General features: G+C 33.5%; 1 protein-coding gene across 1 annotated transcript in view; it reads right to left on the minus strand.

The window, feature by feature from the left end:
• Nucleotides 1-13,597, minus strand: part of LOC118205757 (ADP-ribosylation factor-like protein 13B) — a 66,851-nt gene that overhangs the window by 22,343 nt on the left and 30,911 nt on the right. The window contains exon 7 of the mRNA XM_085820458.1: nucleotides 1,837-2,077. Coding sequence (XP_085676584.1) covers nucleotides 1,837-2,077 — 241 coding nt within the window. The remainder of the gene's footprint in view (nucleotides 1-1,836; nucleotides 2,078-13,597) is intronic.

The raw sequence follows: 13,597 nt of genomic DNA on the forward strand, positions 1-13,597 counted from the left end.
AGCTATCATAATATTTAAAAATTTTCAGTCGTAAGAAAGTACACACACGTGGTAAACAATTTCCTATAGAAAGATTATATGTGTTAACTTGATACATCATATGATGAAATGTAGTTTTGTCATTACATCACTTTAGCTGTGGTAATTTTTTTTAAACATATAAAATACTTCTCTTAAGATAGTTACTTCAACTGTGCAGCCAGGCACCTCAAATAATAATTATAAAAAGAAATAATATATAATTATTTTAATGAATTCAGCTAGTAAATAAAAAAAACTGAGTTGTAGTAACAATCTTGATATTTAAAACACAGATTTTGCATATCGCTGCATATGCCATGGTAGTAATCTGTGTAAATTCATTCCTACAAAAATTTTGAGAAATCACATTTAATCGTTTCTATTTTGTTTCCATTTTACATAAAGAGTTTCAATTACTAATTTGATGCAGTGCAAAAACAATAAATATATAAAGCATTTTATGCATTTTCAATCACTGCCAGCAAATAAAATTTAAAGGACCCTAAGTACAAACTAAAAGCAACTGAGCAGGCTTAATGAGCTAACTAATAAAGAGCACTGAGCAGGCTTGAAGCAGGCTCAATGAGCTAGAAGAATATAAAACTATTTACCAGAATTTCATTGCTTTATCAACTCATGCTGAAAACTAATTTTACAATTAACATGAACACGACTGAAAAAGTTTAAAGGGGTTAATTTTTACATTATTTTCATATATTTATAATATTTAATCCTTTTGGAACAAGCATCCCATACATCCACTCCCTACAAATGTCTTAAAGCCAGACATCTCATCCATGCATTACTGGAGAATATGCTTAAGGGGCAGGTGATCCATACGTGCATTTTAAACTGAACCATTTATTAAAGACCACTAGATAGCGTTCTGTGTCCATTATACTTTAACTGAACATAGTTTTAGAATCCTGACCTTCAGTTTGATTACTTTACCTAACTTTGGTTGTCAGCTGTTGTGGAGGAGGGGAGAAAGCATAAGGTAAATACACAGAGCTTAGCTTTTTAACTCACCACATGATATAAACATTCGTGTTTCTGATATCCCTTCAAATCCTTTTTTTATTTTTTATTTTGCTACTATGTACGGTCTTTTAGGGTTACTATGTGAGGGTCTGTTACACCTTCCATTGCTTTTATTGCTTATATTCCTTGTAATTCCCTTTTTATTTCGGAAAGCTTTAACTTAAGTTTATTATAGCAAGCAAGCATTATTTATCAGAGGAATGATATACTTGCATGATAAGGAGCTAATTAATGACAGGGATGAAAGTGATGATTCATTTTCTAGAATTACAAAATGTTATTTCTAGTCCTTCTAGCTCACCTGAGTGCCTGCCTTCCGCTCCCCATGAAAGATTTTGTTACTTCTTCTTGTAAATAGTTTTTCTTGTATTTTTTATTAATTATTTCTTATATTTTTTATTATCTGTTATTTTCTTGTATTTATTATTCTTGTATTTTATGCATTTTAATATATATATATATATATATATATATTCAATTTATTTCAAATGCAATACAGGAAGTTTATTAAACCATGGCAGAAAATTCAACTCATCATGAGACAAGTGAATCTGTGAAGAAAGAGAATCTAAATAATTTCACCTGAGAAGTTAACTCATTAGTAATTTCTTTGTGCCAGAATAAATAATATAAATAAGTGCAAGATGGAATTAACATATGTCAAAAATGCATTAGTTTCTGATAATTACAGAAATACTAGGTCAGCAATATTTTTTCTGTCTTTAATTTCTTAAACACATTCATGAATTATTAAAAAGCTGCATATAAGATTACCTTCTTCGCTGCTTGAAAGTTGTACAGGTGAGCTGCCATTACACATTTCCATTGGAATATTATGTGTTTTTTCCAGCATATTATTTGTATCTACCATATGTCGATTTAAAGGCTGAGGGTGCAATATTATTTCTTCTCGATTACTAGCTTCTACACTGTTAGTTGGACTCACATGAATAACTTTCACAGTAGGTGTCGTTAGTTCTGGATTCTTATTCTTTTCCCTCTCTTCTAACTCAGCCTTGGGAAGAAAAATTAATCAGTATAATTCAATTAATTAGTCAGATATAAAATACTATTTATGTTAATTAAGGTTACTTTTATTTAATAATATCCCATGCTACAGATAAAAATGTTTTACAAAAGATAAAGAATTTCTGTTCATATCATGAATTAAATATGGCATAATTTATTTCTGCTCATACTGGTATACTATCAAACTTTTCACTGCAGTAAACTAATTTAAGAAGAAAATGATTAAGATGAAATGATTAAATACGGTAATAAAATACTTATAATCAAAAATAATTCACAAGTATATTTTACCATCAGTTTTGAAATATTTATTAAAAGATATTAAATTCATACTTTGATAGATTTAAAAAAAGAATTTTCAATTTTAAAATTATAATTTAATTAGTATAAAGAGTTCTCATTGCAACTGAAATAAATTTCAATAAATCCAGCTCATCAGAAAAAATAGTACTTAAAATTACCTAATATTACAATTATGCAACAAATTTTAAATGATTTTTGTTCTTTCTATAATTTATATATTATACTTAATTAATCTACATGAAATATAAAATTATTTAATAAATTTATGAATAACAAAAGAACTAAACATCTTTCCAATCATCATATCATTTCAAAAATTTGAAGAATTCTACAGAAATTGCAGATTCTTTCCATTACAGAACAACTTGCCAAACAATTTCTGATACTTTCAGATTATCCACACACTACTCCAAAAAGTTGCCAACCCACTGCCAACTTATATTCTGCCCAGCTAATTAATACACAAAAGGCAACAGCCATTTTGAAAATAGGAGCACACTAAGAATTCTATAGAAAAAGCAACGAATTAAAAAAAGCAGGAAACGTGCATAATACAACACTTACCTTTTTCAAAAAAATCTTCATTTTATTTTTTCCCCCCTCTATTGCTCTTTCTATGTACACAGTGATCTGTTTTTGCTTAAAAAAATTCAAAGAGCTGTACAAATTTTTGCACTGCGCATGCTGTTATTCCCAGGATGTACACAATTATCCCTTTTTTATATAAAAAAAGGAATCAGATAATTTCTTAAATTTTGCATCAAACAAAAATTTCAATCCACAAAGCTTGATCATTTGATAAGTACAACTTCATGGAATGTGAAATTTTGCATTCTCTACTGCTGGCCAAATGACACATACCTGAAAAAATGCAACACTTTTTCATCAGCCAGCAAACTCCATACTCCCATTGAAACCTTTTATACGGGAAGTGTACTCAATGCAAAAACGAAAACGAATCAGAGAAATGGCCATTGATTTTGAAGGTGGAAATACGTGCTCATCTGTTATGCATGCACGCATATCTAGGATGTCACACAAATACATTTTGGTAATGTCATGGGTTGCCTATATTGTTATGATTTGGTTATGCATTATTTTGTTGTGTACAATTATTATATTATTTTACTGTGTTTAATGAATTTGTATTGTTATTATTTAAGAATTTATGAATAATATTTAGTATTGTTTAAACTTTATCTCAATTACGGCAAAGCTCCTGTAAGTTTAGCTGAAGATGTGACTCAGGAAAAAGGGAGAGGCTTGTTACTTCCGTATCCCATGGGAAGCGGTCAGTTGCAGCCAGCTGCATTTTCCTCTTTTTGCAGGGGTTGAAAACACATGTTTTGCTCGTTCAGGGGCGAATAGTTCAAAGGGAACGATGTTATTTGACAGAGTTATAGGTTGGAAACATTTCTCTTTGCATGGGAAAGAAAAGGAGTTCTGTCATCTTATAGAGAGTTCTGAATTTCTGCGAATTCTAAAGGCTATTTATTGCCTGTGTTCTAAGTGGCTCGAGGGGGTCCAAGTTTTGTTTAAGATTGGTTAAATTTTAATTTTAGTGATATTTGAGCCAATGGTGAATTAGAGGTGTTTCTTTGTGAGTGTCAACCGAGTTTTCTTAAGTCGTTACACGGTAGAAGAAGAGAGATTTTTGTGAGATTTGGCCCAGTTTTGATCGACTTTGAGAGGAGCATTACCCGGTGACCCTTTAGGAGCAACCGCAGTTACAGTTAATATTGGTGATCTCCGAGGCACTGGCAGCGGTCCTAGCTCGTCGTGAGCTCCTTTCGGTTAAATTTCGGCATAACTGGCTGAAGATCTGGGGCTAGGTCCAGTGTCTTAATCATGTCTCTGACATTTTCTATGTGTGAAAGAGTTGAGTCTGAATTGCTCATGCTGAAGTTCCAGTTTGCTTTGGAAAATATGGAAAAAAAAAAAGGGGGAAGTCATCATCTCCTGTTTGTCCATCTCCTTCTGTTATCTTCAGAGAGCACGCATGAAAACACAAGTTGGCAAAAAAAGCTGTATAACGCGCGACCTCAAAAAATAATAATAATAATAATAATAATAATAATAAAATATCAACCTTTTAATATAAAAAGTATTAAACATATACATATAATTAAACTAAAATAATACTTACTATTTTTTGCTATTAATTTTATCTTCCACAAGATGCTCTCTATGTAACTTAATTTAACAGTTGATACATGAATACTGTACACAACATTACAACACACTAATATACATATTTATGTTATATATTACTGCCCATTTGCAGGCAATGACAAGTTTTAGAGATAATATATATATATAACTGTTACTATAGCTTTCAATTATCTTCACTTATAGTTCAATAAACAGTACTTTATATAACACCAGAAAAAGTAGTCATATGAGATAATATAGTTACAAAATAACATATAGTTAAAGGAGGAATACAAAAAATAACTATTTTGTCTCGGTCTCACTCGATCCTGATTAAAAATTTTAGGGAAAAGCTTTTTCTTTTTTGCTACTTTCGCAGCCAACTTTTCTAACTTCCGTTTGCGAGCTAGTTTCAATTTCTTTTCAGCAGCTTTTATACAATCCATTGATACATTTTTATTTTCTTTATTTTCTGCAATGTTTAATTGCTTTCTTTTAGATTCTCGCTCCTCCTTTTTTATCTCTAGCTCTTCTTTGTACAGTTTATGAGTATTCCTTAAACTTTTACATAGAGTTTTGTGTACTGGAGAATGCAAGTGGTTATCCCTTTTAAAAAATTCCAGAGCTGACTTATTGCAACTCAAAAATTTGTTTTTTACTGTTAGTATAGCAGACAATGTGTCTATACTCATGCAGCCAAACTCCTTGTCTAATACACTGCTCATAGAACTAAAAGCACTCTCAACTTGTGGCCCATGGAAACAAAATAGCTTTTACCATTTTGGATAAAGCTGGATAACTGCCATCTGCAAATACTTTGGCCCACCACTCATTAAGTCTCATTATTTTTCCCTCTATATCTAATGGTGAAGCTAATTTTTTATCAATTTGGTATTTATGCACTTCTAAATTATATGAAATTGTGTCTTCTTATGTCAAAATATTCTGGATTAATTCAGACAATCTTTTAAACTTAAGTAAGGTACTATGGTGACCTCTGGCTATAGCATCAATTCTGATATGCTTTTTAATAATGGGTTGTTCAATGGCAAAGTCTTCTGAAGATATTTTGCACAGCTGATGAAAGCTTCAGTGGAATTTTTAAAAAATTCTTTAACATGTTTCACTAAATCTTTTTGAAATAAGTGCAATTGTAGCTGCTCCTAAATACATATTCTTTGGGGATAAAAGATGAGATTCATCTACAATATCTAAAGTCGAAATTTCTGAGATTTATTTTGGAGAAATTCTGACTTAATAAACAGTGCTAAAAAATCAATAAACAGCTGCTTCTGCTCATCATGCAATTTATGTATTGAAGGCTCTTTCATTTGAAATAGACAGACATACTTTTTTAATAATGGCAATACAGACACATAAAAATGCATAATTAATTGCAGTTTTTTCCTGTCATAAAATAATTTTGAAGTTATTCTTTCTTTTCGTTTCCTCCCATCACTTGTCAAATGCTTTTGCTGTAAATACCTGTGGATATCCTTAATACGTTCTCTGCTTTAATTGCTCAGAGTTCTTTGTTTATAGATACTGCAACACATATTAAAATATAATAATCTGTCATGCTGATTTCAAAATCTATAATAAAAATGGTTAAATAATCAAACATGAGTAAATTACTCAACGTAATATCATATATGGACAGCCAGCAGTGTTTAATAAAATGTTCAATAGCAGTATATTTGACATTTGAAATCACACATATTTCCTCTAATTTTTATTTTAAATCAACAGACCAGTTAAAGTCATTATATATACCTTCTACCTACCCACCAAATGGTTTAGAAAATACCTTGGATGCATTATGTATATGATGGCAAGAATCTCCATCAATATCTAACAAATGAGGAGCCTTCTCATTACGAAGTCTCACCTCTAATCCAGACTTTGATCCTTTCATTATATTGCAAGAATCCATCAAAACAAACATGAGATTCTCAAATAGCAGCTGATTTTTGTCAAAACGAGACAAAATGTTTTGAAATAGTTGTTCAGCAGACACATTAAAAACATTCGACCACTACTTTATTGTCTTCCGTAAAAAGTAACTGATTAGCCAGTTACTTTTACGGACTGGCTAATCAGTTACTTTTAGCCAGTTTTGTAATGCACAAAACTCTCATTTGATTACTACTTGTAGCTTCATCAATATTTAATGAAAATTTAAACTTTTTAAAATTGTTCACAGTTCCATTGAAAAATGTTTTTGAGAGGCCTAATCTCATTTTATATGAAGCAGTAGTACGAGCCATTGAGAGCTGTGATAGTGCCTTCTTATCAGATGCCATTGCTTTGGCCAAATCAATTATCACAGGTGCTACAGTATAAGGCAAATTATTTTCAGCCACATCTCCAAGCAGGTTGACCCTCTAAGCTGGAAACTCAATCAAAAATTGGAACACTTTGTAAGGATTATGTTAATTTTATTAACAGTTAAATTTTAAGTTCCTTTCCTGTCAAACTCTTAATTTCAACATACTACTTCTGGCCAGAACATAGTTTTGGAATCTTTCCGAATACTTAATGAGGAGGAGCGGTATTTAAACCACGAAGTTACTTACACAGTTAGAGAGAATCAGAGTTTCTGATTTACGGGCGTCTGCCTTTTGGCTACACTCTCTCTCAAAGCTGTTATTACGCTCGGCCGTACTCAGGCCCTTGATAAGCTTCATAGTCAAATAGAGTTAACCCTTTGCGGCATGGTGGGTCAATATATGTCCCACCTAATTAATATTTATTTTCTCAGTTAGCAGTTTCTGTTAGATATTTTCTAATCTTTTAAAAATAATCTATTTTAGTTATTATTTTTCTCAGTAGATGTTACTACTATACCAGGGCTTAAGTTTATAAGCAAAAAAATTTTCAAAATAGGATCACAAGAGTGATATCCATGTATCTCGCATTTTTCAATATTTTAAAAATTTTGGTATACAATTTATGATATGTATGATTCTTTTTAATATTCAAAGGTATTTTATTTTCAAAAATCTTTATTGGATTCAATATTTTATAACATTAATTTTGCAGTTGAAATAAGTGGGTTAAAATTTGTCCCACCACACACTTGAATTTTCGCTTAATAGATGGCAGCACTCAAGATTATTTTTCTTTTCTTTTTCGCAGATGCTTTCCATCTACTTTTTTCGTGATTGTGCGCGTTTTTACATCCGTTGTATGCTCTGATGTGCTAAAATGTCTAGAAAAAAATTAAGGAAGCTTTGGATCTTTTTGCTGAACTGCCATCTGATTGCGACTCATATGCTTCAGATGTAAGTTCTGATTCAGATGAAATTGAAATCCAGGAGAGAATAACTGAGGTTGAATTTATTGCTGAAGAAGAAAGGGCAGTAGTTATAATTTGTTTCGCTTTTTAAAGACACAGACCCATGTATGCATGTGGCACTGTAAATATGAATCGGAAGTATCTACCCGAAAATTTAAAAGACAAATGTATGTCAAGAGAATATATAGACTTTTCAGTTAGCGATGATTCAATTTATTGCATAAAATGGAAGGATAAAAGATCCGTTTCTATCCTGTCTTGTTTGGAAAAGGCAACTGAAATGAAAGAAAGTAATAGAAAAGAACGAGATGGAAAGACAAAAAAAGTACTGTGCCCAAACAGCATTATTTCATATAATAAGAATATGGGATATGTTGACTGATTGATCAACTGAAAGTACTATATGAAATAGACCGCAAAAGCAAGAAATGGTGGCACATGTTTTCTTTTTTTTTTCTTTTTTTTTACTTTTTAGATGCGAGTATAGTAAAGTTTGTTCGCGAACCCGACCATGATGTAAAAACAATGAAAGATTTTCTTCTCTCATTTATTGAAGGTCTAATGGCACTTGCAGGCAAGAAAGAGCTGAAAAGAAAACTGAAATCCCTAGTTCAAATAAAAACTAAAAACCCGTTTGTACAACCAGAAAAGAGACTAAAAAATGTAATTCACATGCCAAAGATGTGCAGGAGAAGATGTGCATATTGCAGCACATCGAAAGAAGAACGACGAACATTTTGGATGTGTGAAACATGTGAAGTGCCTCCATGCTTTCAAAAGAATGAAACGACATAATTTTCAAAGTTTCATGAAAAATGACTTTTTTTCAATTTTAATCATATATAAATGTTTTTGAATCAAGTGCCAATTTTAATATTTTATTTAGTATCATATGTACAAGTATCAAATTTTAATCTTAAAATAATATTCAAGAAAATATTTTCTTTTGTTCCTAAAATTTAAAAATATTAAATATATATATGCAAAATGTGCATATGCAAAATTTTATAAGTCATGCATATATGCAATAAGTACAAAATGCCTTTTAGTGTGTTTATTATGAATATTTTAGAATGCACGCTTTATTTTGTTTATTCATTCCACATATGATTTTTTTTTTCCTGCTATACAACAATATGCTATAAGACGTGCTAGTTGCATGGTGGGACTTACGGTATCCCACCTTCCCCTGTAAAAAATAAAAGCGCAGAATTTTTTTCAAGCCTTAAAGGCACTTAAGTAAGTCCATCCGACTTATTCTAAGGCATTTTTTTAAAGATTAAAATATATTTTAAATATGCGTGTCGCAAAGGGTTAAGGGGCCAACTCGATTAGAATCTTGATAGCTTCGGCTATATTTCTTTAGTTAATCTTAGTTTTAGTTTAATTCTTAGTCTCTTAAGTTCAAGCCCAAGTGTCGGCTTTGATTGTACACTCCAAGGCGGAGTTTTGTTTAATCTTATTGGAATAATAAAGGGTTAGTTACCCTTCCATCTAGTTGTTTATTGTCACACGAACTTAAGCGATTATTCGCTAACTAGTTCTTGAAATTAGTCACTTTCTAAAGTAACTGAGAATTACACTAGTGAGAATCTTACATTTGGCGCCCGAAAAGTTTTTCAACGGACTATGTCGTTAGAATCCGGGAAGTTTACGTTGACCCCTCCGACCTTTCAGGTCCCTCAGATATCCATGAATCCTATGGAAAGACATCCATGAATCCTATGGATTTATTTTGGAAGCGATGTGGGCCTCCATGAAGCCAACAGTAACATTTGACAGCAAGGGCTCATTTCTGACATTTTGGGAGCAATTGGACCAACATTTCACCTTACACCCTGTGAATCAGCTACAAAAATTGATCATTGCTACTACAGCCTTGAAAGGTCAAGCCCTTAGCTGGCAGAAGAGTATAGGAAAGTTCTTGCTGGGGGACCCAGGATCTGAATCATATAACTGGGAAAATTTCAAGTCTGCATTACTAAAAGCATTTCCAATTGTTAAAGATTGTGCAAAGCTTAAATCAGAATTGTTTAGTAAATATCAAAGCAATTTCAATGAGTTGGCGGAATTTATTTTACAAAAGATACAAATTTTTAATTTATTATATGGGAAAAGGCCTGATAATGAATTTATTGAAGTAATTCTACCGCGTCTTCTACCGTCAGCACAAGATTTCTTTGAAATGCGTAATCCACAAACATTTGAAGTTCTAGTTCAGCCAGCAGTAAAATTCCAAAATAGAAGAAAATCGGAGAAAGCACGTGCAAGTCAGTTTGGCCAGTACTCAAGATTCACTCCTCAAAAGAAATTGCAAGTTCAGTACAACGCATATCGGCAGACGGGTAAAAGTGAAAAGTTCAATAACAAGAGCGCAGATAAAGCAAAGGGTGGTGGATCGAGAAGGGACAATGGTCACCGAGTGGGAAGGAAGACCCCTCAGAAATTTATTTAAAATACAGCGGTGGTACAAAATCTAGCTATGCCAGAGATACAGATTCTGGTAAATAATGTACCAACCAATGCACTCCTGGACACAGGGGCACAATGTTCATTCCTCTCAGAAGATTTTTATAGAAAACACTTCCATTGTTATAGATTATTTAGGGATACTGCACAAAAAGTGATTGCTGCCCAAGGTAAACAGTGCGTATGTTTGGGAAAAACCACACTCCATGTACAAATCAAAAATGAAGTGTCAAAAGTTAATTTTCTAGTCATGAAAAATTTACTCACGTCCGTCATATTGGGGGTCGATTTTTTACGTGCATCCGGCGCAAATCCTAATTTCCAGAATTCTACATTTCAAGTGCACATGGATCCTGTAGAAGAAGAAGAAGAAGGGTCTCTGCCGGAATTGGGCTTAAACCATCTGAAGCTTGAAGAGAAAGAGACAATCGAAAGATTGGTAAGAAAATCCAATTCTTTGTTTAATGACAAACTTGGTTTTTGTCAGGTAGTTAATCATTCCATAGATACAGGTAATGCCCCTCCAGTCCGGTCGAAGCCCTATGGATATGACAAAGTGAAAGAAGCAATTATTGAAAAACATATTGTAAAAATGCTAGAAAACAAAATAATTGTGCAAAGCACGAGTCTGTACGCAAGTCCGGTGGTCCTTTGTAAAAAAAAGAACAGGCTACTTCCTGAACACCCAGACGCGTATAGGTTTGCAGTTGATTATCGTATGTTAAACAGTATGACAAAATATCCCATGTATCCCCTACCAATAACTGACGAAATAATTAGAAAAATTCGCTTGAATAAATTCATGACAACCCTAGACTTAACTTCAGGTTACTTTCAAATCACCGTTAAACCGGAGGATGTCCAAAAGACCGTGTTTATTACAAAATCAGGCGTCTATGCCTTCTTAAGAATGCCCCTTAGTTTAAGTGGAATGCCAGCTATGTTTCAAAAAGCTATGGACATAGCCTTGAAGCCAGTTTTAGGTAAAAGTATAATTATTTATCTTGGCGATATCATAGTTACCTGCAAACATTACAGGAACATTTGGAAGAAGTTTTTGCCTTACTTAACGAGGCCAGTTTCAAAATAAATGCAAGTTCGCGGCAAAGGAATTGCAATATCTTGGATACAAAATTTCTAAGAAGGGCATAGAGACTGATGACTCAAAAATAAAGTCAATTAAAAATTATCCCACCCCAAATATGGCTAAGAAATTGTCTTCATTTTTGAGCTTATGTTCCTATTATAGAATGTTTATAAAGGATTTTGCGAAAATAGTTGAGCCTCTTCTAGTGCTAAAAAGAAAGAAAAGTAGATTTTCTTGGACAGCCGAGGCGAACACCGCTTTTGAACAACTAAAGAATGCCCTAATCAATGCCTCAGTCCTTAAATTCCCAGAAGGCAAACAATGTCTAGAGATTTCAGCGGATGCATCTGATTATGCAGTTGGAGCGGTGCTCTCCCAAAATGGGAAACCTATAGCTTTTTTTTTCGAAAACCTTGAATGCTACCCAGAGGAACTATTCCGCCACTGAGTGAGAAATGCTCGCTGTCTTAATAGCAGTTCAGAAGTTTCGTGTCTACTTCGGAAGTTCTCCGATAACGGTCTACTCAGATCATGTGGCAGTGGATCGCTTGTATTCAGGAAAAAATTTATCGCCTCGCTTGATACAGTGGACTTTAAAATTACAGGAATTAAACTTAATCATAAAACACACACCAGGAAAAGAAAACGTAGTTGCCGATAGTTAGAGAGAATCAGTGTTTCTGATTTACGCGCGTCTGCATTTTGGCTACACTCTCTCTAAAAGCTGTTATTATGCTCGGCCGTACTCAGGCCCTTGATAAGCTTTGTAGTCAAATAGAGTTAAGGGGCCAACTCGATTAGAATCTTGATAGCTTTGGCTATATTTCTTTAGTTAATCTTAGTTTTAGCTTAATTCTTAGTCTGTGTCTGTCAAAGATGAATATGATGGCATCCTGTAATTATCTGTTTTCACTACTTCTCTCCCACAATGTTTTTTGCTTTTTGCTCTTGATATGGCTGCTAAATAGCAACATATCCCCTTTTTCCATAATATACTAGATCAGAACACAATGCACACTTCACTTTGCCACTGATATCTACTTTCTGAATGCAACTGCCAACGACCACTTAAATTTCCTTGTCCATTCATATGAATTTTTACGATGTTTTTCAGCCACGCAAACCTGAACTTATTTTTTCTATATGCCGAGCTTTGTGCTCATGATTCGGATTTAAGATATTCATACTGAAAAACTTACAACAACAAACAAAAAAGAAATAACATAACGATCTACGTTCCGAATTACAGTATGCCACTTTACACACGCTAAAACTCGCACGTGCTCTGGATAACATCAGTAGGGTATCCATATGACTGAGATGGCGCCAGCACCGATCACTGAAATTATTGAAGTCAGCTCTCATTTGACAGTTGCTTGCTCTTCTTTGATTTGATATTCATATGCATCTAGTTCTGACTTTCCACATAAGCCCCACCTACTTCGCTTTGATGTGAAACAAGTGATCTCTGGCATGACGTAAAGTTTTTTTTACAAAGAAAATAGGAAGAGAGAGAGCATGGCCTCCGTTTACTTCCCTTCCCCCACATTTGCCGGTCGGAATTTCTCAACGGTTCTGCATCGATCTCAGAAACAGCCCGGGTGACGTTCAAAAAAGCGGAATTCCACGAAGACACAGAAAACTTTCATGCCCGAGAGAGTCTTTGAAATACAATGGAAGGCTGGTGGTTTTTTTTTTTTTTTTTTTTTTTTTTAGTTAAATGCTGCTGGACTGAGTAGTGCGGATGCTATGAGAGAATTCCCGCTATGTCTTGAACAGACATCAGTATCGGTTTTTCTGATGACTATGAAGTGGAACTATGAGAAAATTCCAGTTGTGCTTTGAACAGGCATCTGTATCGGTTTCCCGGCAATGATGAATTGGAACTATGAGAAAATTCCCGTTGTGCTATGAACAGACATCAGTATCGGTTTTCCTGACAATGATGTATGGAACTATGAGAAAATTCCCTTGTTCTTTGAACAGACTTCAGTATCGGTTTTCCTGACAACGATGAAGTGGAATTAGAAGAATAATCCCGTTGTGCCTGGAAATTTCAGTATTGGTTTTCCTGACAACGATGAAGTTATGGCCGTTTTTGTTTTGAAGAACTGGGATGGGATCCGGGCTGCTCCTCGAGCCCCTCAGACTTCTGTACGCGGATTTAGTGAGTGAAATTTTTTTTCCTCTAATTTTGT

The sequence above is a fragment of the Stegodyphus dumicola genome, chromosome 1 (assembly GCF_044657685.1).
Source record: "Stegodyphus dumicola isolate Sdum_Otavi_A_Nest chromosome 1, ASM4465768v1".
NCBI classification, from domain to species: domain Eukaryota; kingdom Metazoa; phylum Arthropoda; class Arachnida; order Araneae; family Eresidae; genus Stegodyphus; species Stegodyphus dumicola.